The 24,951-nt window shown below is 34.1% G+C and overlaps 2 protein-coding genes across 3 annotated transcripts; one reads left to right on the forward strand and one right to left on the reverse strand.

The window, feature by feature from the left end:
* The first annotated feature begins 1,847 nt into the window (after window positions 1-1,847).
* LOC119074228 (serine/threonine-protein kinase RIO1) lies at window positions 1,848-12,950 on the forward strand. Its single transcript, XM_037180247.1, has 5 exons — window positions 1,848-2,089; window positions 2,156-2,537; window positions 2,597-3,423; window positions 7,065-7,248; window positions 12,600-12,950. Exons 1-5 carry the CDS (start codon window positions 2,003-2,005, stop codon window positions 12,791-12,793), a joined length of 1,674 nt encoding a protein of 557 aa, XP_037036142.1. The 5' UTR covers window positions 1,848-2,002; the 3' UTR covers window positions 12,794-12,950.
* LOC119074227 (ATP-binding cassette sub-family G member 1) lies at window positions 12,882-24,702 on the reverse strand. Of its 2 annotated transcripts, XM_037180246.1 has the most exons (12): window positions 24,013-24,498; window positions 22,369-22,376; window positions 21,817-21,899; window positions 21,519-21,605; window positions 20,809-20,851; window positions 19,223-19,356; window positions 18,664-18,831; window positions 18,005-18,598; window positions 17,825-17,941; window positions 13,628-13,728; window positions 13,410-13,565; window positions 12,882-13,349 (listed from the first exon to the last, which is right to left on the reverse strand). In XM_037180246.1, the coding sequence occupies exons 3-12, from the start codon at window positions 21,875-21,877 to the stop codon at window positions 13,008-13,010; spliced, it is 1,803 nt and encodes a 600-aa protein (XP_037036141.1). In that variant the 5' UTR covers window positions 21,878-21,899; window positions 22,369-22,376; window positions 24,013-24,498; the 3' UTR covers window positions 12,882-13,007. The 2 variants fall into 2 exon arrangements, with proteins under 2 accessions (XP_037036141.1, XP_037036140.1); XM_037180245.1 differs by lacking the exon at window positions 22,369-22,376 and having other exon boundaries at window positions 24,006-24,702.
* Between the last annotated feature and the right edge of the window lie 249 nt (window positions 24,703-24,951).

Below are 24,951 nucleotides of genomic sequence, written 5' to 3' on the forward strand. Positions count from 1 at the left end.
CAGGACTTACGATGCGGTTGAATGAATTTGAATTGAGCATTTGGATGCACTTTTGATATTTTTGGATATTATTAGTCACCTCGGAGCCCGGAACAAGGTTCCTCAGAATATTTTGATTTTCTTCTCCACCATCGGTGGCAGAGGAACACAGGCCATATTGTCTACAAGGTGGTTAAAAGTTGGTTGGGGTTGGATTCGGTACAAAAAATCGGTCCCATGAGTGCAAGAGAAGCCTGTAGAGACTCGATAAAGATTAAAAAACATAAGTTTCAAAAGGTCATAGAGGCGTGAATATTGGATATTTGAGGGATAGGCGTGAATACTGGATACTTGACGGATCCAATGGTTGTAGCAGAGACATGTCTTCTATATGGGAAAATGTACATCCCTTTGTTACCAATTTTTTTGTAATTGTATGACGTTTCGCATACTTGACATATGAAAACATTTTTATATTGTAACGTAGCAGCAATACGAAAAGTGAAATTAATTAAATAAAAATAATTTATTTCGGTAAAATAATTCCAGAAACGTGTTCATATGAGGTTTTTGCACTTGTGAGCATGTAAATTACTTCTCGAAAGTTTTTGTGTTAGTCATGATTTGTCGCTTTGCGTCAACCTCACACATGAAAGTGTCGATTTTGTAACGTAGCAGCACAACAATTTTGGTGTGATTCTCTATAAAAATTGATTAAATTTATTATTATTTTTCCAAATAATAACAGATCTACTAATACTCTACAGAATCTAGTAAAAAATTAGATACCATTCCCTCTCAGTTTCTCAATAATCGAAGAAGTTTAACAGAAAATGTCATTTTTAGATCACATACATTTTCCCATAAAAAAAAATATTGGAGACCATCTACGTAGCGGACGACAGTAACTCAAAGTTTTTCCCTAATATTTGGTCTAAGTGTCACTTGAAACACAGTTACGTCATTTTTTCTTAATTAACCTGTCACAAACGGCAAGCATGTTAACAGTGTTACTAACCAAACTACTTCATTTGATCGAAGATTTTCAGAAATTGATTTCAGAAATATGTTACTTCAATTGTTTTGAACATGCTTTTTGCTATATAAAGCTTTATTAGTCATAGCTTGTCGTTTATTCTTGCTGTCGTTATCGATGACAGATGACAGTTGTCTGTAACAGGGTCGATCAAATTTCTCGAAATGTAGTAAAATTCGAGAAAATTTGTGCAAATTGAAGGATTCTTTCTCAAACATAAGCTGTGTACTAAACAATATGATTTACTACTACAGTCGTGGAAGCTTTACTGGATGTAAGCTAATAGTTATTTTCGTGCCACGGGACAAAATTACAGGAGTGACTAAAATTACCCGTCCACAACAGCACAACTTTTCATGCAAAGGACCAAAAATTACGAGAAAAATATTCTTTTTTGGAATGAACGGAAATGGAGATATGGTGAGAAACACACACGTCAACCTTGATTCCGAAAAGACAACTGATAATTAACCATCCAGTCTTAAAGTCGAAAACCTGACGTGATTTAGACTAATGACCACTTAGTATCAGAAGAGTTCCTTTATGCCGTTCTTCAAGCTCGGAAGGTTTCACCTTTCATTTCATTTATTTCATCTTTAAAAAAAAGTTCTCTTTGACATTACCTGCGTAACTCTAGTTTGTATTAAGTGTCCATTCAATTTTGTCTCTCACACGGAGTACTTTTTTGGTAAGAGGAAACTAAGCATTAAACAATTCAAAAGAGCTACCTTTCCACATAAATTTAAATTTCGCACTAAAATGTCAGTGAAAGGAAATCCCAGGAAAAAAAATCTAATTTGCGTGGAAAAGAGACAATAAACCAAAAAGACAGAGACAATAGGAGTGCATGGTATGAACGAAATGTCAAATATTTTTGTCAACAAACGTGCTTCAAGTGATTACTAGTGCAGAAGGAATTATATTGCAATAATTGTGAAATATTTGGTCGAACAACGAAATCAGTCTGCAGACAATCGAAACTGAACCATGGAAGGACAATTCGACGATGCCCCGGATGATATGACGGAATTACCATCATATCATAAAGAAGAAAAGGAAAGACCACCGATTGAGGTTAGCTTTTACAAGTTTTGAGTATTTTGTACGGTATCAGTCGACAATGACAAACCTTTCCTTCAGCTTTCTCCAGAATCCGAATTGAGCAAACGACTAACCGATGCCGATCTCGATGATCACTACTATTCGGATTTGGACAGTGAAGAATATGACAGCGATGATTTCGGGTATTACGATGAGCAAGATGGTCAATACCAGAAACACAGTCACAACATCTCCACCAATCAATCCCATGCGAATGTACAGTCGTCGAGCAACAAGTTGTCCTCATTCCAACCGAGCGATAAATTGTTCAAGAAATTCACGAACAAAATCAATGTGGAAAAGTATGAAGGGCCCAGGTTACCAAATCATGCCGTCAACACATTGATGGAAAATAGTAAAAAGATGGATTCAGACCGGTATCGTTCTAAGGATAAACACGATCGAGCTACTGCTGAACAAGGTTAGTATAAAACATTCAAATCCGAGGGATTTGTCTAACAAAGACAATGTTTGCCATAGTGATGGATCCCAGAACCAGAATGATTTTATTCAAATTGATGAGTCGTGGTGCGATTAGTGAAATCAATGGCTGTATATCAACTGGTAAAGAAGCTAATGTTTATCATGCCGTGTCCAAAGCAGATGAAGAGTATGCCATCAAAATCTATAAGACTTCCATTTTGGTGTTCAAAGATCGCGATAAATACGTTTCGGGAGAATTCCGCTTTAGACATGGCTACTGTCGTCACAATCCCCGTAAAATGGTGCGAACCTGGGCTGAAAAAGAAATGCGAAATTTAGTTCGTATGCAAAATGCCGGACTGCCAGTCCCAACACCAGTGATACTGCGTAGCCATGTTCTGGTTATGACATTCTGTGGGGAAAAAGGTTGGCCTGCTCCAAAGTTAAAAGACGTTGAAATGAGCTCGTCGAAAGCGCGAGAATTGTATCGTGATTGCGTGATTCTGATGTGGAAAATGTACAGCAAATGCAAGTTGGTTCATGCCGATTTATCCGAATTCAATTTGTTGTATTACAACGGACAAATTGTGGTCATCGATGTGAGTCAATCGGTTGAACACGATCATCCTCATGCGTTCGAGTTTCTGAGAAAAGATTGCACAAACATTTCGGAATTCTTCCGGAAACGCGAAGTGGCTACGATGACGGTTAAAGAGTTGTTCGACTTCATTACGGATCCGACTATAAACGACGACAATCTTGATGACTACTTGGAAACGTTATCGGAAAGAATTGCAGACCGAGACATCAATCAACTTACCGAACAGGAAAAGGTCGACGAAGAGGTGTTCAAGAGGGCCTATATTCCCAAACGCTTGGATGAGGTAAGTCTAAAATGTGCGACTGCTAAATGATTTCTGATTTTCGTATATCTTCATGGAATGCGTCTTCGCACAGTTCTGTGAATCATAGGTGTCAATCTGAACTTTCGTTGTCCTTGTACCACAGGAAACGATATGGCAAATTATCCATAATTCATTTTAATCGACCGATGCTATGCAATCATTCGAAATTAATCATCTCATTTCAGAGGTGAATGTCAATTACTCATAATCAGGTACGATTAATTCAAGTCGGTGGAATTGGATTTATCGGAAATTGTTTTTTTAAATTCAAATCTTTCAGCTCTCATATTTCTGTTCTGATGAAGAGAAACAATGGGAAATTGTTTATTTCCGCTGTAAAAAGAGCGTAATCACTGTGGTGAAAGTTCGGCATTGTAAAAACTAAGGTGCTAAGATACTACCATTTCCTCAACGACACCGAACCTTTTTTTCATGTCATATTGAAATAGATGTATTGAGGCAACATTTAAAAGACCATAGACAAAGCAGCAATCATACTCATAATTATTTGCGACGTCTTCCTATAAGCATTTTCAACAGATGCTTAGAGTTCATCATTTGCTTTTGCCAAAAGTTTTGGCCACGCTCTCTATAACAGATTAGGTTAACCTTTGATCTGTTTATCATCGATACAATTATCGAGTCTGAAAGTTGTTATGACTAAGCATTTTCGACAGAATATTTTCATTGATAATCGAGTCTTTTACTTGCCAGCCCGAGAGACGTACAAAATGTGTGTCTATGACAAATTATTGTTATCAACCCATGGACAATTTGAATATTTCGTCTTTTACTTGCTACCCGTGTAACGTGTAACGTAAAAAAAAATCCGGCGCTGGCCTTTCTATTTGAATGTTGACTGAATTTTCACTGTTTTCTTGCTACGTTTCGGGGTTCCCTTCACAGCAGCTTTCCGTTTGTGCCCAAACATTCCATCAGTAGATGGCAAATTTTCATTGTAAATTTTCAATACTCGTTCAATCGAAAATTTACTGCTGTGTTGGGAAGGGATCAGTGGAAACAACTGATGATGGTTGGATCACGCTAGCCTCAGACCGCCACTGAATCCCGAGGTCGAAACAGCGTCTTGGCTTCATTATTTTTACTTTACGTGATCGGTGAGGGAAAGCGAAGAGCTTTCTTGCTATGTTGGTTGTTGAATTTGTAAGAATTTTAACTGCTGGCTCTTTGAATTTGTAGAAATTCTGCCTTTGAATTCATTTTGCCTTTGATTTTGTAGACATTTTACCTGTGAATTCTTGTTTACCTGTTTCATTTTTTGTTTTTGTTTTTATTTGTAAGCGTTTTGGCTGTGAATTCTTAAGAGTTTATTCGTAGGCATTTCAGCTTAAGTAGCTGAAATTTATAGGCATTTCAGCTTCTTAAATTTATAGGCATTTCAGCTCCTTTCAGTACCTCTTTGTAGGCATTTCAGCTCTGTTATTATTTTGTTCATTCAAGTCCTTTCAAAAATCATTTCAATGTTTTTAGTCTAATAGCCTCGCGCTGTGTGTGAGTTCTACTGTTGCATTTAGTCCGTTCCTAAATCGTAACGTAAAAAAACCCGGCGCTGGCCTTTCTAGTTGTCATTATTTTCCTATACATACACACGACTAGCGACTAGACGTTTGCATTAAGAAAAAACATTTCCAAGGCTTCTATGGTTACTTACATACAATACAATTTTTGGGTGAACATTCTTCTATATTCTCTTAAATTTTCCTAATTACCCCGAATCTTCACAAATTTTTTCGAATTTATCCACACAAAAAAATTGGAAAAATTAAGGAAAACATGGGAAAATCAGCAAAAATAAGACAAAATAGGAGAAAAAGTTTTCTCGAAAATAAACGAACGTTTTATGTACAGAATTAGAGCAGACATTTACCACATTTTTCCATACTTTCCTAAATTCCCCGAAACGTTTTCTTGCGAAATTTCGGGAAAATGTAGGAAAATATGGTTCCATTAAAGTAGTACCTGATTCAGAGAGATGCTTTCGGAGGTGAGTAACTGCAGAGTTTTTTCCCTTTGCCTAATTCTCTGAAATTCACAAAAAAAATCGCTACGAAGAATATCTCAAAAACTATTGGCACGTGTAAATACAGCAAAAAAAATTAATTCTTTTACTAACGATTCTTCAAGTCATTCAAATTTTCAATTTATTATTGAAAAAGACAACTTAGAATTGCAAACAACATGAAAAAAACAATGTTTTTAGATTCTAAATTACAATACCGCACAATGTTGTATTTGTAACCAACGAGTAAGTTATTACCAAATGTTTGTCTGTTCAAATCAGTTCAATATTCTATTTTATTCAGACATTACCATTTCTGAAACATTCGACAGATTAATTCGTTGATAATCAAAATTTTGCATTTTTTGTTAACTGAGACTGAGATCGGAAATCGGTTACGCCATTATATGTTTGTTTTGCAGTGGTTTTATTAGTATGACAAATGAATTATGTCGATGGCTTCAGGTTACGACAGACAATGCATGGAAAGATGTAAAAACAAGATAATAATTAAGGGGTTCTAAGTATATAAAAAAGACAAACAAATACTAAGGCGGTAATACTTACAACTTATAGTGTCAATCATTTTAACCTTCCGCATTTAACTTGTGCTAAACGAATATGAATCGAAGAGTAATGCGCCTAAAATATTCCACCGTGCTAAACGATTATCCAATCGTAACATAACGCATGGGTTGTATACTATTATATACAAATCCTCTTACGAAACGAAAACACATCACTGTCAAGGTCATCTAATCGCACAAACTAATTAAATTCTCAATTATCTCCTCTCATGTTTAACTTCAGTTACAGTCATTATGGTTATAGCGCTGAAATGGTTACATGGCTGTATACCATAATGCCATAAGTTATGTGTTTATCGACACCAATCCGACTATTGAATTTTTCTTTTAATTTCCATAATTTGTCATTTACATTATTAATTGTTTGATTTATCGATTCTTTTGGTGTTTTTCTTTCCATATTCTTCTAGCGATGATTAGACGATTAAAATGCTCGAAGCTTTGGGAATGTGTCCAGCTATGATAATATAGTCCGTTTTGTAGATCATTTCGTATCTTGTAATTGTTCAATTTAAGTGACTAGATTACCTCAGACAATTCTGTCATCTAAATACATCTAGAATGATTGTAGAAAGGGAAACAAGTGATGATTTATTGATTTAATGGGTTTGCAGGCCGTACGTAATCTGTTTGTGCAAACTAATGACTTAGTAGATTCGCTTTTTATCTAATGTTAACAATGTAAGATTAAACCAAAGTCTGATTTAAAAGCACCGTCGTCTTAACAAGAGATTCAAATACATAAAAACTTACCATTAACAAAACGATTAATTATAATATGCTCAAATTGATTCAGTAGTTTGTGGTACGTGCCAATTAGTTCACACAAACCATTGATTACTGCTGAGTGCTAAAAACATTAATTATTGATCCACAATGTTATGGTCAAAGCAATTTCCATCAACATTATATTTAACAGCATAACGAACGCAATGTAAACGAAAGACTTGCCATTTCCATTGAAGAAATGCATCAAGCATTAAAATTAATTGTTTTCTTCTCTCTTCGATAAGGTCATCAACGTTGAACGTGATATCGTTAAGGCGAAAACTGGTGCTGGTGATGAATTAGTTTATACGAAAATAATTGGTCTGAATGCTGAATTGGCGGTGCAAAAAACACCGGGTCTGCTGCAGAACGAGGAAGAAATTGAGAAAATATCTGATAATTCGTCTTCAGCTAGTGGAAGTGATGAAGGTTAGTTATACCGGTTTGGAATTCAGTTTTTTTTGTGTTGTTTTTGTTTTGATCTTTTTAAAGATTGGATTTTGTTTACAATTTTTTTTTTCTCTTCTTCCACATCGAACCGTAATGTGTTGTACATACGAAACCACTATCGTAGTCATTTTCAATTAATTTATGATAATGTGTTTCGTTTATTCATTTCTAAACACTTAAAACATTTTTGTTTAGTTCCATTTACAAGCAACATTGTCGATTTTGATTTAATTTTTGAATTTAATTTGTGAATGACTGAGAAAATTAAGTGACGTCCTACTATATCGTCGAAAAAAAATAGAACTTTGTTTGACCTTCTACATTCGAATATGTTCGATGTTGTTGTTGTCCGTGATAAACAAGATGTGTTGATCGAAATTTCATTTCGATTATGACGGCATGACGAAGCGAGATTAGTGTTTCCGCTAATCTGATTACCGCGAATTGGGAATTTGTTTATGCATTTTCCTTTATTCTGAAATGGCGCAACTTATTTTGTAGGGTATTTTTTGTTGGATTCTAGCGGCGTTTCTAATGGAATAAAACTACGTTCTGTCTTCGCTATATTTCGGGCATTGTTGAGGCAGAATTCTTCAGAATTTTCTTATTAGCACTTGTTTACAAAACCATCAAACCATCTAGAAACGCCGCTAGAATCCGACAAAGATACCCTACAATTTCTGCATCATCGGCGAATAAACTCGAACACACATGACGCAACTTATTACACGAACAAGATCGATTGCATCGAAGTAAATGGGCGTCGATCGAAACGGACATGAGTAATTATCTAAAAAAAATTCTAAATCTCGTTTTCTATGATAATTGTACCGCTATCAATGTTATTTGTTAAAGCGATCACACGGTTGGTTTGAAACGAGATTAAATAGGGAACGCCGGCCACAAAGATTTTTTTTTTCATATTATTAATCAGTGATGGACAAGAACGTCACACAAGAAAAAATCAGACCTAACGGCTGGACCGTTTCTGAGAACCAGCAGCTGTGTCGTCCACGGCCGATAGAGTAGCAGTTAATTCTGACTTGTATTGGGATCGGTAGCGGGACTAATTCTAAAACTTTTTATTTAAAAAAAAATCACATTGGAACTTCTGGTTAGGCAGCTGTAGCCCCAAGTAGTCGACAAATCATGATTTTCAATGGGCGATATCTTCGAAAGGAAGCAACCGTGGAAGTTTCGGATTGTTGATATGGAGAGAGGGTTACAAGCCCAATCCTAATTTTAGACGAAACCAGAATTTCCGCATAAGCCCAATAGTGACACCTACACCAAAATCAGTCATATCTGACTTCTTCGACACTCAATTGTTGTCTATTAACACGAAAAAATCATTCAAGAACAAAGGACACGAAGTAGCTGAGTTACAATTTCAAAATTTAAGATTCGTTTGTAAATTTCGTCGTAGAGCGATCTCGCTACAAAAATCTAACAAAAACGGTACGCGTCGCGATCGTCGCGTATAATGTTTGGTATCGTTACAAAGCTTAAGCGTAGGGCTAAGCAACTGTACATATTTTGATTTAAAAAAAATTACGTTGGCCATTATAGACAACATCTAAAAAATCAGTTACTAGTGGTGGATAGGGCTTGTAGCCCTCTGTCCATATCAACAATCCGAAACTTCCACTGTTGCTTCCTTTCGAAGATATCGCCCATTGAAAATCGTGATTTTTCTACTACTTGGGGCTACAGCTGCCCAACCAGATGTTCCAATGTGATTTTTTTAAATAAAAAATCTTAGAATTAATTCCGCTACCGATCCCAATATAAGTCAGAATTAACCTCCACTCCACCGGTGTTCTTATCCATCACTGATTAATAATATAAAAAAAAATTATTGGTGGTCGGCGTTCCCTATTTAATCTCGTTTCAAACCAACCGTGATCAAGTTACACTCAACTGGTAGAAATATTTAAATTCACTTTTTAGCGTTAAAAATGCATACAGATGAATACAGGTCAAATATTCTGCTACAAAGTGTTATGTTGTCCCAATACGTTTGTCAATAATTTTCTTCTCAATTTTTTTGCAAAACCTGTTCGGCAATTTTCTCATTGACTGCTCACGATGTTTGTACTTTTAATAAACAAACTATGCATTTTGCGCCATCCATAGACTATAAACTAAAGAATTTTATCGATACTGCACTGCGTGCTGTATCACCTGCATCACACTCTTGTACATTTGTGTTTGTGTTTTATGCGAATTTAATTCAAGTTTGGAATTTTTATGGTCTCACTGAATTATGTTACTATATTGATTATGAAACGTTTTCAGCCTTAACATTCATTCGAACTGAACAAAACGAGTCGCGTAATTGCAACTAAAACGGATAAGACTGGTAACAAGTTAGCAGTCTTTCTTAATTTAACCCTGAAAGCAACGACAAAGTAGTTCTATTACCTTTCATCTTTTGGATGACCAAGACATCTATTTGATATTGAGATTCGTTCGTTGATTTTATGAGTTTATTGTCCACTGGAACAGTTTCACTAGATACAATTCATTACATCAGAAATCATGTGCTTTTAAGGATGGACATCAATTTATGTCGACATTTTTTTTTTGCTCGACCGACTGACTCGGTCAAACATTTTCTATGCATAAAATATATTTTTGTTTTATTTTTTCTGTTTACGCAGCAAATAAAAAATTTTTGTTGTGATTAATGTGCGACGTTGATTTCATAGTACGTGAGAAACAAATGTTTTTTTCTTCAGCATTTCATCTGAATTTGATGATCGATCAAAATTTTTAAGAGACCTCAGTTCAGTGATACTGCATACTGCAGGGTCGACTACTGATAAGTATTTATTTTGTCACTCGCTTCCTTAAAATGATTAGCAACAGCAATCATTTACATAAAATGTATGTCTGCGGCATTGATTTTTGTTTTAGCAAAAAAAAGAAGATCTTTACTCTATCAACATATGATTTACTAATTAGAAATATCGCGAAAACAATAAATGCATTTTAATGAATTAATCTTGACTCTCTTCCAGCAGAATATGAATCAGAATAATATTTCGATTAATTGCGGTTTGCTCACTAAAGTTTTAATTGGGTTCATTTGTAGACACTTTTAATCACCGCATTTGAAGCGACATTTTTGTATAATGGGAATATATAATAGACCGTCGGTAGATTTATTCAGACTACGTCAGAATTCAGAGTCGAAGCGACAAGGTTTCCGTCAATTGTGAAAACATTATCTTCTTATTAAATTGATTTCTATTTCAAATACTCCATCTCCCCCATATAAAGCTACTAATTTCCAATGTCCGTGTCATGATGCCAATCGTTGACATCAAAAAGAAGAAGTTTTTCTTCCTCATTTGAACAATTACGATTGAGTTAAAAAAATCTTCAGTCCCAACAGTACTGACAGTTCACATATGCGTTGTTTTTCCTTCAGCTAGTTCATATTGTACGTTAGAGTGTTCTGCATTAATCGTACTCGACAGCTCGATAAGCTCAAATCAAACTAAGTTACATGACTGAAGACAAATCAGCTGATTCTAGTGATGCCTCCTGAACTTCTAAAATATGAGCATCTCTCAACATGGTAGCACTGAAGCGAACACATGATATTGTAACATTGTATCGGAGATTTTACTTTATGTAACCAGATAATTTGTCTCTGGATGTGTACCCCTCAACGAACAATTAAAATTTCATTTGCATACATAGTCATAACATTCAAAGTCCATGATTTGTTCTTTGATACTACCGCCTACAAATGTGAGCTATAATAAATTGTAGAGCCATACGAACAAAGCTTGATAATTATTTATAAAGTTGCAAGTTGCAACAATAATTTTAATAATTTTTTTTTAACATGAAAAATTGAGTAAATTACAAAAACCATTTGCTTCTCTATCTAGAATTTTGATAAAACAGTACGTTGTTTATGTATGATATTCGAAGCAGTGCCTATTTAAATGAAATTTACTAAATAATTAGTCGGTCTTAGAGGATACTCTAAAGATAATTGTCTTCGTTGCTTAGTCAATGAGTTTCCAATGGTCATTAAATTAGAGTTACGGGAGGCTTCAAAACAGAAGCACAAATCCACATCTAAGATCCTTTATTTCCTTACCTTGATTCCTTTATCAGGAAAAATTTCCAGTTTCTAGTAAGGAGTTGTTAAGGCATTTTCCTTCTACAGATGTAGGTGCAAAACGTAAGGCTGATAAAAAGCGGATAATACCCTACGTCAGCCTCGGGTGCTATACCACCCAAATTCCATTGATCACAGTCGAACAGGTTGTATTCGAATACTTCACACGTGCGCTTTCCAACCCTTTGTCCGCTATTATCGTTAAATTTGTTGAAAGTAAAATCGACGAAAATATCCCCTGGCTGGAAGATTTTATTAAATTGTTAATCGGCTCGTGATTGAATCTACAAAACCGACACAAAGCTAATGGTTTTTTGTAATTCAACACAATAGACTATTCGTTAAATGATATAATTGAATACTTTAGGATTTGTTCACTATAAGGGAAATGATGGTAGTAAGAATGTCGTTTTATTGCTACCAAGACCTTCAAGAAATTATTATTCTTTTAACCAACCATATTCTGCTGACAATTAACCATTCACAATAAACTTAACGCACCATCGGTGAACAACTGCGAAAGTTGTTGCCCTTGACTTATCTCTGTAGAATCTAATGTTTTCTATTCTGTAATCCATAATTATAAACTCAGTACAACAAGTCTTTATTGTTAAAAATTAATTTTCCACGACAAGACAATCGCATCGGTTAATCACTAATTAAAAGTAAAATTTGTTTATTCGCACTGGTAACTCTTTTAAACACTTAATGTTTCTACAACAGTCGAACTGTGTTTTTCGTAGGAAAACTTTTTTCTGTTTATGTTATGCGATCTTGTTTTTCGTTTGGCTTATTAATTATTTTGTATTATAAGCGAAACTCGTAATCGTTTCTTTTAAACTTTAAAAAATGTTTACATAAATCATATCGTCTGTTGTCTGTTTGCGTTAATAAAATGTATAAACGGTGTTGTCTCCAAATTAATTACGTTGACAACTATAAATGAAATTATAGTTGACGTTTTCTACGGTTCTTCATTATTTTTTAATTAATGATAATGAATTCAGCAAGCATCATGTCTCTGCATAGACGATTGGTTTCATCTTCTTTTTTTTGTAAAAAAAATAGAAAAAAATAATTTGTGAACAACGTATACGTAACCATCCATCCCATCCATGTTATTTCTGAGAATCGTAGACGATGTTCAGTTTGTTGATTAATTTTCGATTTTATTTTTTTCACTTTACAGAAACATGTTCCGATGTTGATGATGATACGAATAACAGTAAGTTCAAGGATAGTGCTCGCCCGCGTGACGAATCACCGGAGAGTAAAAAAAATCGTAAGAAAGCAGTCAAAGAAGCGCAGGCCGAAAAACGTAAACAGAAGTTGAAGAAACATGTTAAGAAACGTAAAGAGAAACTTGGAACGAAAAAGAAATAATTTATTTGGAAGAAAGCTTTTGTTTTTTTTTCTCGTCATAAAATGTTGGATTTTAATTAGCTGTTGGTAATAAAACAAAACAATTTAAATTTTAAACCAAGTACAAAATTTATTTTTGTAATTTTACCTATTTTGTTGTTACATTTTACACACATAAAAAAATCTATCACATAACAGTTGCGTTCTACTTTCTAATTGCGACACAAACGGCAGCTTAAGTTTTAATTCGTCTCTTTAAATTGAAATAGAACACCGTGCGAAATATGACCGCAAATAGCACCAAAAAACCGATTTCATTCCAAAAATCAACATTTTCGACGCGTAAAAATCGTAAAAGAATTTTCGGATCACCAAAATGACAATAAATATCAGTACAGTTCATCACTGGTCGATCATATCCAAAGACGGTCAAAACCAGCGACACGATTCCCACTCTCATGAACGACATTTTCATCACTGCATACATAAGCACCGAAATGTCGTTGGCGAAATCGAATCCGTAAATAGCGAGTCCCAGCATCGGAGCAATTAATAAGGGTCCAACAACTGTACCGTTCTAAATTGAAAGTGAAACTTGGTTCGTCTTCGGAAAAGTTAACACTCGAATCAAACTTACTGTTATACTAAACGCAGCCCCAATGGCCAAGCCTAATCCTTCGGCCACGAATGATACAATCATACCAGTAAGTGAATACAGACCGAATCGAAAGTGTTGCATGGGTATACCGCTCATAAAGTATGTTAGTGTCATGAAAATCATATTGAACAGAATCTGAAATGAACATTGAAATTACGTACAGGCGAGAAATAATGTTGTTTTTAGAATGATTATACTTGGAATGGCAGCCTTGATAATGTTAATGCGGCATAATATGGAGACAGACCGTACCACCTGTTGAAACATTCTTTTTTCAGCAATTTTACTTCACTGGGATCTGGAAAAAAACAAAAATATTTTTGCTATTTTTGCCTCTATCCTCGTCATTTCGGCAAGTTATTTTTAAATTCGTTTGATTATTACAAACATTTAGACTAAAAAGTCTGATACTTGAACCGTCATACACATTTCATTTATCATAACATGGCTGTATGTTAATCGAGGTTCTCAGTTTCTTCTAGAGAATCAATTGTGTGTCAATTTCAATACAATAATTAGAATGTATTGCACATGTTGCAGCAAATGATATACATTCGTTTCATTGATAAATGCATAGATTAAGTAATCTGCTGTTTACAAAGGTATAGATCTTGTGTTTGATTTGCAACATTTTCACTAGTTTTACTGTACTGCAACATTCGCAACGATTGCGCATATTTTACGAAACGTTGTTCTTCTCATAACCCGACCTTGTTCCTATTAAATGATTACCAACAATCTCTTACAGTTTGCTCTAATCACGAGAAAATTTATGACCTATTAAAATTTGTAATGAAAGTCCAAAATAAGCGGGCGGGTCTGTTTGACTCAAAACTGTTTCATTGTTTCTTATATCAAGATTCCCGTTCAAATTTTGCATGGTTCATCTGAATAATAAGTTCGTCGCGAAATCTTAACTCTCTACACAAGTTCTGGGTAATGAGAGCGTTGGAATCAACCAATTTGTTTTTATAAATTTTCTACAAAATATTTTGTCTCGAAATCTGAACCATTAAGTGAACCCATGCTAAAATTGTGCTATTATCAATTAGTATCTAGCTCGTGTAATGTCTGGAAATAAAAAGCTGTTCAAATGCAGGAAGTAAAATGAAAGTGAATGCGCTACGTAAATGCTATGAGATAAGACACGACTTTCGATTAATAAATTGAAAATAGTTTCGGACTTAAGATAGGAGGTTTGTAATTCAGGGATTTTTTGCCTTAATTTTATGTGGATTCCACAGAAACGACGAGAAAACAAGACCAAAATTTTTATATCCCGTAATTCCGCCTAAAAGTTTAAATAACATTTACAACGGCTTAAAGAAAGAAACGTTTTTGACTTAATAGCACTCCAAGAACAGGCAAAGGAAGAAATGTTATTGCCCTACAGTTGCCCCTTTATTTTGCATGGAACGAAAAATACGAGAAATTTTGACTACTGCGTCAAGGAGCCACTCTATGACATAATGAAAAACGACTTGAAGAATATCAAACGAACTCTCGATCATAGTACAAAAAGAAAATGATTCGTTGCTCATGTTAAGCTACGCCCTGTCCTGCAAGAAAAAGGAAGTGCATGGCCATACTTTTACCTTAAAGAAGAACGTCGATTCCCTTACTAATTGATTTAGGGACCGGTCTAATATATTCGGTTTTGAGCCAACTATACTACACAATCATCAATTTTCGGCTTAGAATAATGTTTTGCGCCGACGATAAATCGTATTTCCTGTGAGACGATGATAACACAGAAAAACAATTTTTTATCGGATGCAAAATAAGATCACAACAATAACATGCGAGCTGCTTTATATAAAGACCCTGAAAAGAGTCATCGGCCCGATGATTATGTACATAAAACATAATAATTTACTGAATTCGAAAATTGGATAACAAATTTTTGAATATTATTCGCGTGAAAAGTTTTTCATTTTTACAATAGTTCTGCCTCATGCAATTTTATTTACATTATATACCATTAAAGCATTTTAATATGAATTTTATATTACAAAAAAATATTGTCGCAAAATGGAAAATGATAAGGTCATGAGCAAAGGTAATCCGATTGTTCTTCCTTACTTTTCAACCTTGAAAGGCTACAGGAAAATCGAACAGCTAAAAGGAAGTCACAAACTGTTATTACTAAAGCGAGATCGATAAACACGCGAAATGCATCAGAGTTACGTTAAGTACGCACACCGATAAAAATCGGAGAAGATAAATGTTAACTCATCCGATTATGAAGTATTTTCGATTTTATTCCAGGAGGTGCGGGAATCGTGGTTTTACAGAAAATGAAAAGCATTTCTCTAAAACAATATATAATTGAGATAAAAAATGTCTTGCAGATTGTTCACATATTTCGAAACATGGTTCCTATTCGAACGAAAACATAACACCACTGCACTCACGAAACATTTATTCAAAAATGATCACATCAACGTTGATTTTTTAATACAAATCCTAGAAGTTGAAATCATGTGTGCATTGACTTTTCATACACACGAAATTATTCTGTGAGATCTTTTATTGTAAGTTGCCAACATTGCTTCGAAAAAGTGAAACAAAACAAAACAAAACAAAACAAATCAAAACAAATCAAAACAAAACATGTTTCGGCCACTTGGCAACAAATTACAAGATCTGTTTTAAGGATTAATATTTGGATTTCGTTAATTATTCTTTTATGGTAGCTTAATTATGATTGGACTTAGAGGTAAACAAAGTGAAACATAAAAATATTGTAAGTATTAGGTCGCGAAACAGCACAAATTAAATTTGTTTTCCGTAGATTTCCCACGGAAAAACAATTTGTTTTTAGCTGTTTCGAAGCAATTTAAATTAAAAAATTTTAAATTTTACTTTGTTTACCTCTAAGTTCAATCTCAATGATGCTACCTGGAAAGAGTGATAATCGAAATCCATGTATTAATCTTTAAAACAGATCTTGTAATTTGTTGCCAAGTGGCCGAAACATGATTTGTTTTGTTTTGTTTTGATTTGTTTCGTTTTGATTTGTTTTGTTTTATTTTGATTTGTTTCGTTTTGTTTCATTTTTTGAAACAAGAATGGTTTACAAAAAAGTCATAGAACAATTCCATGTAATGTTTGCACAGTGTACTCTTGCGAACTTAAATGAAAATAAATCAATGATTATTTTTGAATGAATAATTGGTATAGTAAGTGCAATATAGTGTACGTTTTTGATTCAAATAGAAATTCTTCTTCGAAAAGATTAATCGAATTGCGAAGACTTTTTTATCTCAAATTATTTTGTTACACAGAAATGCGTTTCATTTCGCTATCAAACCATGATTACCGCACCTCCCCAAGCATTTCACTTTGTGCGTGCAAATTGTATTCATATGAGACGAATTAAATTTCGTTTTGTGTTATCATAAAATTATGTTAGGTCACATTTTCGGCGAGAACATAATTTGAAATGGTTTTGATAACGATATGAAGATAGTCTACAGGTCACCACCTTACATTATATAAGATCACGCCTCACGTTATTCGAAAAAGAAAACCGAATATTATATTGAACGTTACGGTACTCAATTAAACCTAAAAAAACACAGACAAGCGCTTGGATGAGTATGTGAAACATACGGTTCTGAGCGTATGCTTCGCAAACTCACACAAGTAAATGTGCTGTACTTAATTAGTTAGAAAGATACAGACGAAGGATTACTGTCTCGTGAAAATGGTGTCACACGTATAGTGGTATATTCCGAGAAAATGCTGAGCAAAAGAGGAAATGTCCAGGGAAAATGCGAGAAAATTTCAAGGGAATTGTGTCACACGTTTTTAAGTAGTCGGTAACCCCTCAGAAGTTTATTTAAAAATGTTTATGAAGACAAGAAAGAAAATATGATATTTCCTGGTTGCGCATTTTCTTGCGATAAAAACATGATGTTCGGGAAATATATTCAAATGAAACAGCCATATGGAACATAAATTACGAGAACAATGAAATCTTTTGCATTTTGCAAGATAAATCAGATGCATGCATCAGACATTTCGATGATGACAGTGTGTTCAATGTCACACATGACTCAATTGAATTAATTTTTAATTAATTAAAATTTTCTTATTAAAAGTTAATGAGCCCGTAATGTAAACTACAGAAATATTAATGTTGTGCGGTATGAGATCTGGTTTTCCTTTCTTAAAGTTAACTTTCAATTTTTATGAAGTCTTCACATTGCGCTACAATCTAAATAGTCCAACTAGTGTTTCACAACGACAAAAAAAAATGTCTTTGTTGTTTGTCGTATTTTATCATTTTCTTTGAAATTTCATCTCTTGAAAGAGTAATGTTTCGTTAAAAAAAAACTAATGAAAGAAATAATAAAACTCAGACAAAAATGTAATTGCGTTACACTTACATGCCAAAATCGGTACAATGATCTGAGTGTACGAAAGAAAAAACACGACTCCAATACAAAATTTTAAATGATCAAACATTCTGTTACCATCATCGGCCGCTTTGAAGAAAATTGTACCTATGGGAAACAGAAACCTAGGTTGTCAAATTATACATTTAAAATTGAGACAATGAAACCAACCAAAAATTACTCCGCAGAAAACGTGATGAAACAATTGTATGGTCAGCACAATTCGATTTCTGACGATCTTTATCATCATTATTCTAAATAAGACTAAAAACTGTTGCAAACCCGAATTAGCGTAATCATTTTGCATAAATTTCGAGAAAGCTTTCATTTTTTCTAACAACGCACCACTTCGAGATCGTTTTTTCTCCGTTACCATTGCAGTAACTGCATTTTTCATCACAATGCTTACATTACTATTCAATTGAGATTCATCGGCCGAGGTACTAGCACACGTCAACTTTCCGTTTTGCGTCAAATCGGACAAAGTATCCACAATGTTCATGTCCTCTGTATCACAAACTTCGATTAAATAATCAGATGGACTGTAATGTTTCGGACATATGAAATCGGCCTGTGATATAAACGAAACTATAGCATCCGGTACGCCCTGATAAACACATTTCCCTCTGGATAACACATATACATTGTCGAACAAGGCAAATGATATGGCAGACGGCTGATGAATCGTGCAGATAATTGTCTTGCCTTGTCGTGCTAAGTTTTTGAACAGTCGAATGCACTGCGATGCTGTCACTTCGTCCAAACCTGTGTGGGAAAGTCGTTTTATAATCAGACTACTGTTTTGGGCCCTGTACGGCACTGAAACCAACCGCTTGTAGGTTCATCGAGGAAGAAAATGCTTGGATTGGCTACCAATTCCAGTGCCAATGACAGTCTTCGCTTTTCTCCGCCACTAAGTTGATTTGCGAGTACTTTGGTTCGGTGGTTTAAATTTAAGTTTGTCAGAATTTCTGTGATGATTTGCTCGTGTGGTGTTCCTGGACAAAATTATTTTTAAATTTTACTTCGTCTTGTTTCGACATTAGATTTATTGATTGTAATTAATGGTCTCTTTATCGTATAAATTGAAAAGCAATTCAACAAGTAGTGACCTTAAGTTTGTAGTCATAAATTTTATTTTAGGCCGATTAGAGAGAGAGAGAGAGTGATAAATAGAATTTAGATTAATTTGGGAAGTAACTGAAATGCAATTAAAATTTTATGTCATTTTTTTCGCACTCATCGCTGGTGAGCAATAAACAAAATGATTAATTTTGTTTAAATACTTCCAAAGTATTCAATACGCCCCGGCCAGCGGTAATGAATAATCAAATTTGATTGTTTTGCTTTTCGAATTTAATGAATACTAAAATATAGCATAGTAAATACCTGGCTTCAATTTTAAATTACAGGCCATGGTCATTTGTTCGATAACATTTAAAAACGGTTGATGGTGATCCTCTTGCATTAGGTAGCACGAAGCTTTTTTATTTCTTAGTATGTGGCCGGTTACGCCATTTGTCCTGAACATTCGTGGAATAAAAATATTTAAAAAAATTAATCGCCGAACCGTGCGAACAGAAGTAATTTTAGAATTCTAATCGCTTGCTAATCTAAATACTAAAGTCCGAATCTTTCGTCATTCACTAAAGTTGTTTCAGTGAATAATTTCAACGACAAAGTTATTCACGAGTCGTAGTTCAAACATAATTACAATAATCGGAAACTACATCGTACATTAACTTTGATTTGCCATCATTGTGTTATTCAATCATTTATATGATATGCATTTGTTGTTTCAATATTTAATTACTATAGTGTGTTATACACACCGAAACCACAAGAACAGAACTTGTCTGCGAGAGAGTAACATGTGAAAATTGATATTTATGCAATTCAGTGATGATATTTGTAACTTACGCCACGCCGCCTGTGTGTAATGTCGTATCATTAGTTATTTATGTAATAAGAATCGTATGGAGGTATATTATCGCACTAGATGTCGAATTACCAATCCGAGGCGAAGCCGAGGCAAGACGTCATGTGCGATAATATACCAGCATACGATTCGTGTTGTATACAACGTTTTATGCAATAAAGAAAATCGCATAAATACCGAAGATAATCTTAGTGTGACTTCAGTAGCACATGGCTTTTATCGCACTAGTGTGATAAAATACGTTCATTCGAAATTGCACGCAGGCGGCGTAAGTTACAAATATCATCATTGAATTGCATAAAAGTATTTTATCGCTCTAGTGCGATAAAGGATTGGCAAGGAAGCTACACACGACGATTATCTTAGATATTTATTCTATTTTCTTCATAGCATAAAATGTTGTATGCAACACGAATCGTTTGCTGGTACATTATCGCACTAGATGTCAGATTGCCAATCCGAGGGAAAGCCGATGTTGGCAAGATATCATGTGCGATAATATACCATCATACGATTCTTGTTACGTAAATAACTACCAAAATATCATCGTGTTGCATGATCAGGAAACGAGTGAACAGACAGTGAAAATGCAGCCGTTTAGTTTAGAACCTGTAAGAACTACGGTATTGAGAGAAAAAATATTTAATCTGATGAAATTTTATAGTTTTTTACGCTGAACGACACCGACACTGTACATAATTTCAACAAGAATGTTTATCTCATTTAAATCTCTTCCGCTCATTCGATGTAGATTTGATCCACAACATTTCCATTTAATGCGACTGGCTTAAAATAAATTTGAAGGTATACAGTAGGTGTACGCTGTATGTATAATTTGTATTGTTGACGAAAAAATTCAATTCACCGTGCGTGAATATAAAAAACTTCGAATTTAAAAATTACAATAAAATTCCGGGCATTGAATGAATACATCAAGTTGCAGCAATTATTATTATAGGCGAACACACTAACGCATATTTTCAAATATCTACTTCAAAGATCAGATGTGCTACGAAGTTATAATTTTAACGCTTACCTCAGGCCAGATAGAGCATTCATCAGGCTGCTTTTCCCTGCACCTATAAAAAAATATTTACAATTATACGAACTCAAAATAACAAAAGAACATAAAAATGAAGGTATAGTAAACGAAGGCAAAACAAAATTGTTGATAATACTGATAGAAAGCTGTGGTCAACCGCCAACTGACCTCGATAAATATTCAATAATTTTTAACAAATAAAATGCAACGAAGAATTGTAAAGGTTTTATGGCCTATGATAAGACGAAAGTTTTTTTTATTATAAAGAAAACATTTACATCTAACTTTGAACAATGCAGATGGGAAATCATAAAAAAAAAATTCAATTCTTCAGATTAAATTTTAAATTTAGACATTTCAAAGGCGAGAAAACGTTTAAGTTTCGTTTACCTAAGAAATGCTCTTTAAACTAGGCTTTACAGCAGTCTCATCGAATTTTCAGAAACTTTCTACAGAAAACCGTTTGTGCTGCATGAATTATAAAATGGTAAGTTATATTAAGTAAAACATTTCATCCATACCACAGTCGGCGACATTCAAATAAGTGACGCAATCAGCTGTTTTTCAATTCATTTAAACTAAACTATTTTTACGTCAATAAACGGTAATTCTTCGACTGTATGAATAGTTAATATTATTCGAATAGGTTGGAATAAGTAGGTCTGTCTCTATTTGACTAATTTTAGATCTTTTGGCTTGCTCACCTGATGGACCCATAATGGCCGATAGTTGTCCATTCTTGAATACACCACTGACTCCTTGTAGCAAGCATTTTTTCTTTGCTTCGTTCACTAGTGTTTTGAAAACAATAAATTACAAATTTAACAGATTTTGCTATAACAATAATTTCTGAATATAATATGCTAATAATACTCGTAGAACATCACAATAAAAAATTTGAGACAAAAAAAAAGCTAGAAATATATTGAAACACAAAAACTACTAACAACAGAGATGAGTTGTAAACTTGTTTGCAGTCCACAATATTTTTATTTAACTTACCTGGATTAGTGGTAAGTTTGACTGTATAAAAAACGTCCCGGAATTCAACATCTTTTGACATTTTTGGTTGATTTTGCTATAAACTTCAGAAAATGTAAAAATTAATATCTTGCGGTTACATCGAGGCTAACATAAATATCAGTTGACTCGCTCAGATCTTATTTTGTACTACTGCAACACTCCTACTTTGGACAGATGTTGTGGTCTCAAGTCCTTGTGTTGCTCACTGTCCTCGACTCCTACTTTATTCTAGTTTTTCCTATACTTCTGTTCTACACTATTTTTGTCACTGCATAAAAATGGACATATTTATTCATATTGTAATCGGCCATAGCTAAAAGGCGCTATGTGGCGCTAAAAATAGTCATTTGCATATATTTAAGATAAATAGTCCAGTTTTAGTGTGAACTCAATTGATACGAGTTGAAGGCTCTCATATGCTGAATGTGCCGCAAAAAGTGCTTGAAACATGAACAATACGGTTTAACAATATTGCGACAACTAGTAGCTGAATTAAGTCTAAGCCGATTTTTTTAGTTTCAATTCGTCAACATTGAAAATATTCTGAAGTTGTCGCATTATTTTCATATTCTTGAGTTGTCGCGTTATTTTCATATTCTTGAGTTGTCCCGCATCATACAGATTTCAGAACCATTACTTTCGTATTCTCCCAAGGTTAGACAAAGTTTTGTTTAACATGGAGATAATTCTAAATGCATTATAACATGTGAATTAGACATAATGGTCAAACATCACAGATTCTGTAAGGAACTGTAATCTAAAAAATAAAATAAAATAAATTGATATCGAGGGACAAGATCGTACATTTTGAGTGCAGAAAATTTCAAAGCAAATTTCGAACGAAATTTTGTAAAAGGAGACATTAAGTCGATGACATGGCTAAAAAGCATTTGCAGCAATAAACTTGCGTGTGCGAGTTCACCTTTTACGTAGTTTAAAAGTGCGTTCTTTTGGCACCGTGTGCCAGATTCACCGATACCAATTTTTTTAAGGATTTTCAACGAATTTGAGGCATATTTTTCAGGAAATAGCAATCAATTTGATTCAGCTGATTTACTAATACAACCAAAACTGGCTAAACATGTCTACCACGGCATGCATGTACTGTTTAGTTTAATATATACAAATTCGTTTTTTTTTGCATGAGTAAACCAGCTGAAAATCACCTGAAGCAAACTTAGGCTGAAATTTGATTGCACTTTCCTGTAAAGTTTTGGCTTTTGTGTCGAATAAGATGTGAACTGAGGAAAGTTTTTTCAAACTTTCATAAGCCAAACATGTATGTGACGACCGTGATTCGATTCTTTCATAGATACGAAGTGCAATGTATCTATCTTTACCTCCTATGTGCTGCGAAAATTCATTTTTCGCAGGGGGCAGCAAAAGAAAAATTCACTTTCGCCGCACTTAAGAGGTAAAATAACTTACATAATTGTGCGGAAAATCGTTGTTTTGACTCTTGTGGTTGTATACTTCGGCTCAGCATACAAACTGCACACTCTTCAAAACAACGATTTTCCGCACAAGTATGTAATCTACTATTCCTGTAACAAAGAATTTTCTATGTTTATTTGCACCGCTGGATACGCCGTGCTACTTGGTCTTAATATGGGTTTTGAACTTGGACGGTTTTGTCTGGAACCAGATATTTTAAAAACTTTACATTTTTGTTCAGGTTGGGCTTAACAAAATAAAAACTTGGTCGGACTTGAATGATTCGAATCGACCCGGGCTACACTTTGGAAAAAACCATTTGACCCGCTAAATTCCACATAAAAACTATTAAATTTCAGCTATTAATTCAAAAGGATTCATTAATTTTTATGGAACTGGTTTTGGTTTTATCAGTCAAATGTTCTCTACTGAATGGTTGAGTTAAATTCTGAATGGCTATTATCTTTCTACAAATTTTATTGCACAACAAACGGCGAACTAAATCTTATTTTATTGAATAAACACAATGGAAAGAAGAACTTCACTCAAACTAAATCTCGAATAATCAAAGAGCAATAAGTCAACCATGATTTAATTTTCTATTTATTCCTTGAACTGATCTTTTTGCGCTGTATTCAATCTTTTTATAACACATCTCGATCAACTTTGTGCGAGTGATGAGTGAGCAAATCTCCATTTCTTTGTTCGAATTAAGTGCACATTTTATCACTTACATTTGAAAAAAAATATCTAGGTTGTACTTTGTAACAATGGTATACCGTCAAAATAAATGATCCGGAACCGTGACGATTCCAACGAAAATGAAGATGAAAAACTTTCTCAATTGAAAAAAGCGAATGTTATTTGTCTGTATATACCGAGCAATTTCAACTAATTCGACCACTAATTTTATTATTGTATGGTTTCGTCTTATTGTATTATTTCAGCACATAATTCGATTTAAGTTGTTTTCAACACCGCGACATCTTTCACAATTTTGTCGGTTAATTTTTTATTTGATTTAAATTTAAGTTTGCACTTTTCATTCACTTTTCCTGTGGCAAGATTATGAGTTTACAATTTTTTGGTGAGATATTTATAAACATTTTAACCGTTCAAAAATAACTCGCGTATTTGAACATTTCGTTCCTTACACTTTCAAAAAAAATTGTAACCGCATAGAACACATCATTCATGTCGCACACTTCGCAATGAACTAAACTAAACTAAGTACATTGCAACCGTAAGTTGTATATTCGATGAATTAACGCCTTCAGCATTGTTGATAATACCACAGAGCACATGATCAAACACAAAAATTGAGTATAAAAGAGAGTTATATACAAAAACACTTCTCACTGAGTACAACCGGTCTTGGTTTGTTTATAATTTCTTTTCGCGTTTTCTTTGAGGATGTGCATTTACGTATGTATATTATAGTGTGTTAATGTTTAGTGCAATGTACGACTGATCGCTTCGATTTCAGAAAATGTGAAAGACCTAAACCCCTGCAGACAGTCATTTCTCCTGTTATTTCGGCCGCGATGAGAAAAGTAAATGATTAGCTGCGTGTATAATGAAGTAAAATAGTTTGTATCAATATGTTGAAGATGCTCCGTCATCAACGGATGCGTCATAGTTCGATGGCTCTTCGAAAGAAATTAAGTAACATTGCTGCGT

The sequence above is a fragment of the Bradysia coprophila genome, unplaced genomic scaffold (genome assembly GCF_014529535.1).
Source record: "Bradysia coprophila strain Holo2 unplaced genomic scaffold, BU_Bcop_v1 contig_145, whole genome shotgun sequence".
NCBI classification, from domain to species: domain Eukaryota; kingdom Metazoa; phylum Arthropoda; class Insecta; order Diptera; family Sciaridae; genus Bradysia; species Bradysia coprophila.

What these genes read in the sequence shown, in the direction of transcription:
- LOC119074227 (XM_037180245.1), bottom strand. Translation starts at nt 21,877, where the DNA reads ATGTCAAAAGATGTTGAATTCCGGGACGTTTTTTATACAGTCAAACTT. An exon ending in TAATTTAAAATTGAAGCCAG is followed by an intron (nt 18,832 to 19,222) that starts GTATTTACTATG and finishes AATTTTGTCCAG; the next exon opens with GAACACCACACGAGCAAATC. An exon ending in TTTCTGCGGAGTAATTTTTG is followed by an intron (nt 17,942 to 18,004) that starts GTTGGTTTCATT and finishes TGTTTCCCATAG; the next exon opens with GTACAATTTTCTTCAAAGCG.
- LOC119074228 (XM_037180247.1), top strand. Translation starts at nt 2,003, where the DNA reads ATGGAAGGACAATTCGACGATGCCCCGGATGATATGACGGAATTACCA. An exon ending in AGGAAAGACCACCGATTGAG is followed by an intron (nt 2,090 to 2,155) that starts GTTAGCTTTTAC and finishes CCTTTCCTTCAG; the next exon opens with CTTTCTCCAGAATCCGAATT. An exon ending in TCGAGCTACTGCTGAACAAG is followed by an intron (nt 2,538 to 2,596) that starts GTTAGTATAAAA and finishes TGTTTGCCATAG; the next exon opens with TGATGGATCCCAGAACCAGA.